Here is a 1,142-nt window from a genome sequence, read left to right as displayed (position 1 = left end):
GCTCCGGCTCCATGGTAACCGGGAAGCCGAGACACACGTCAGGCGCTGCGGACGGTCAGTACCGCGGGCTGCTGTCCCCCGGGCGGACTGTGCCGCTCACCGATGGCCGACCCCCTGCACCCGAAATCCGGAGTAACCCATGAGTGGCCGTGCCCCTCCTCGGAGATGAGCGCACTGTGAGCAGTGACAGGGGCGGCAGGGAGCACCATGCTGAGCCAGCGGAGCCGGAGCTGCTCGTATCCTTTATGTGACCCCTGCGGCTGTTATCAAGGGTTATAATAGTGCGGTGATGACGTCATCTGCGGGTTATCCCCGGAGCGGTCCCCACAAAGTCTCTTTTGTGGTTTTTTTTTCTGTAATTTCCAGATTTTTTCCATTACATGTATATAAAGGAGCTTGTGTGGATTGTAAGGAGGTGAGTGACTGGTCCGGTATAACGCCCGGGCATCCTGGAGAGCGAGAGCTGATAACGGGGTCTGCGAACCAGTAACGGGGTCTATGGACTGATAACGGGGTCTGCGAACCAATAACAGGGTCTATGGACTGATAACAGGGTCTGTGAACCAATAATGGGGTCTATGGACTGATAACAGGGTCTGTGAACCAATAATGGGGTCTATGGACTGATAACAGGGTCTGTGAACCAATAATGGGGTCTATGGACTGATAACGGAGTCTGCGAACCAATAACGGGGTCTATGGACTGATAACAGGGTTTGTGAACCAATAACGGGGTCTATGGACTGATAATGGGGTCTGCGAACCAATAACGGGGTCTATGGACTGATAACGGAGTCTGAGAACCAATAATGGGGTCTATGGACTGATAAAAGGGTCTGCGAACCAATAATGGGGTCTATGGACTGATAAAAGGGTCTGCCAACCAATAACAGGGTCTGTGGGCGAATAACAAGGTCTGCGAGATGATAGCACGGTCTTTGGGCCAATAATTGGGTATGCGGGCTGATAACAGGGTCTGCGGAGGAATAATGGGGTATGTGGGCTGATAACAGGGTCTGCGGAGGAATAATGGGGTATGTGGGCTGATAACAGGGTCTGCGGAGAAATAATGGGGTATGCAGGCTGATAACAGGGTCTGCGGAGAAATAATGGGGTATGCGGGCTGATAACAGGGTCTGCGG

General features: G+C 52.9%; 1 protein-coding gene across 1 annotated transcript in view; it reads left to right on the top strand.

The window, feature by feature from the left end:
* The window catches only part of CEP126 (centrosomal protein 126), a 106,623-nt gene continuing 105,481 nt past the window's right edge, over positions 1-1,142 (top strand). The window contains exon 1 of the mRNA XM_075337470.1: positions 1-236. Within this exon, the coding sequence (XP_075193585.1) occupies positions 208-236 (29 nt within the window). The 5' untranslated portion in view covers positions 1-207. The remainder of the gene's footprint in view (positions 237-1,142) is intronic.

Source organism: Anomaloglossus baeobatrachus, chromosome 2 (genome assembly GCF_048569485.1).
Source record: "Anomaloglossus baeobatrachus isolate aAnoBae1 chromosome 2, aAnoBae1.hap1, whole genome shotgun sequence".
NCBI classification, from domain to species: Eukaryota; Metazoa; Chordata; class Amphibia; order Anura; family Aromobatidae; genus Anomaloglossus; species Anomaloglossus baeobatrachus.
This window is presented reverse-complemented; position numbering and strand designations above follow the sequence as displayed.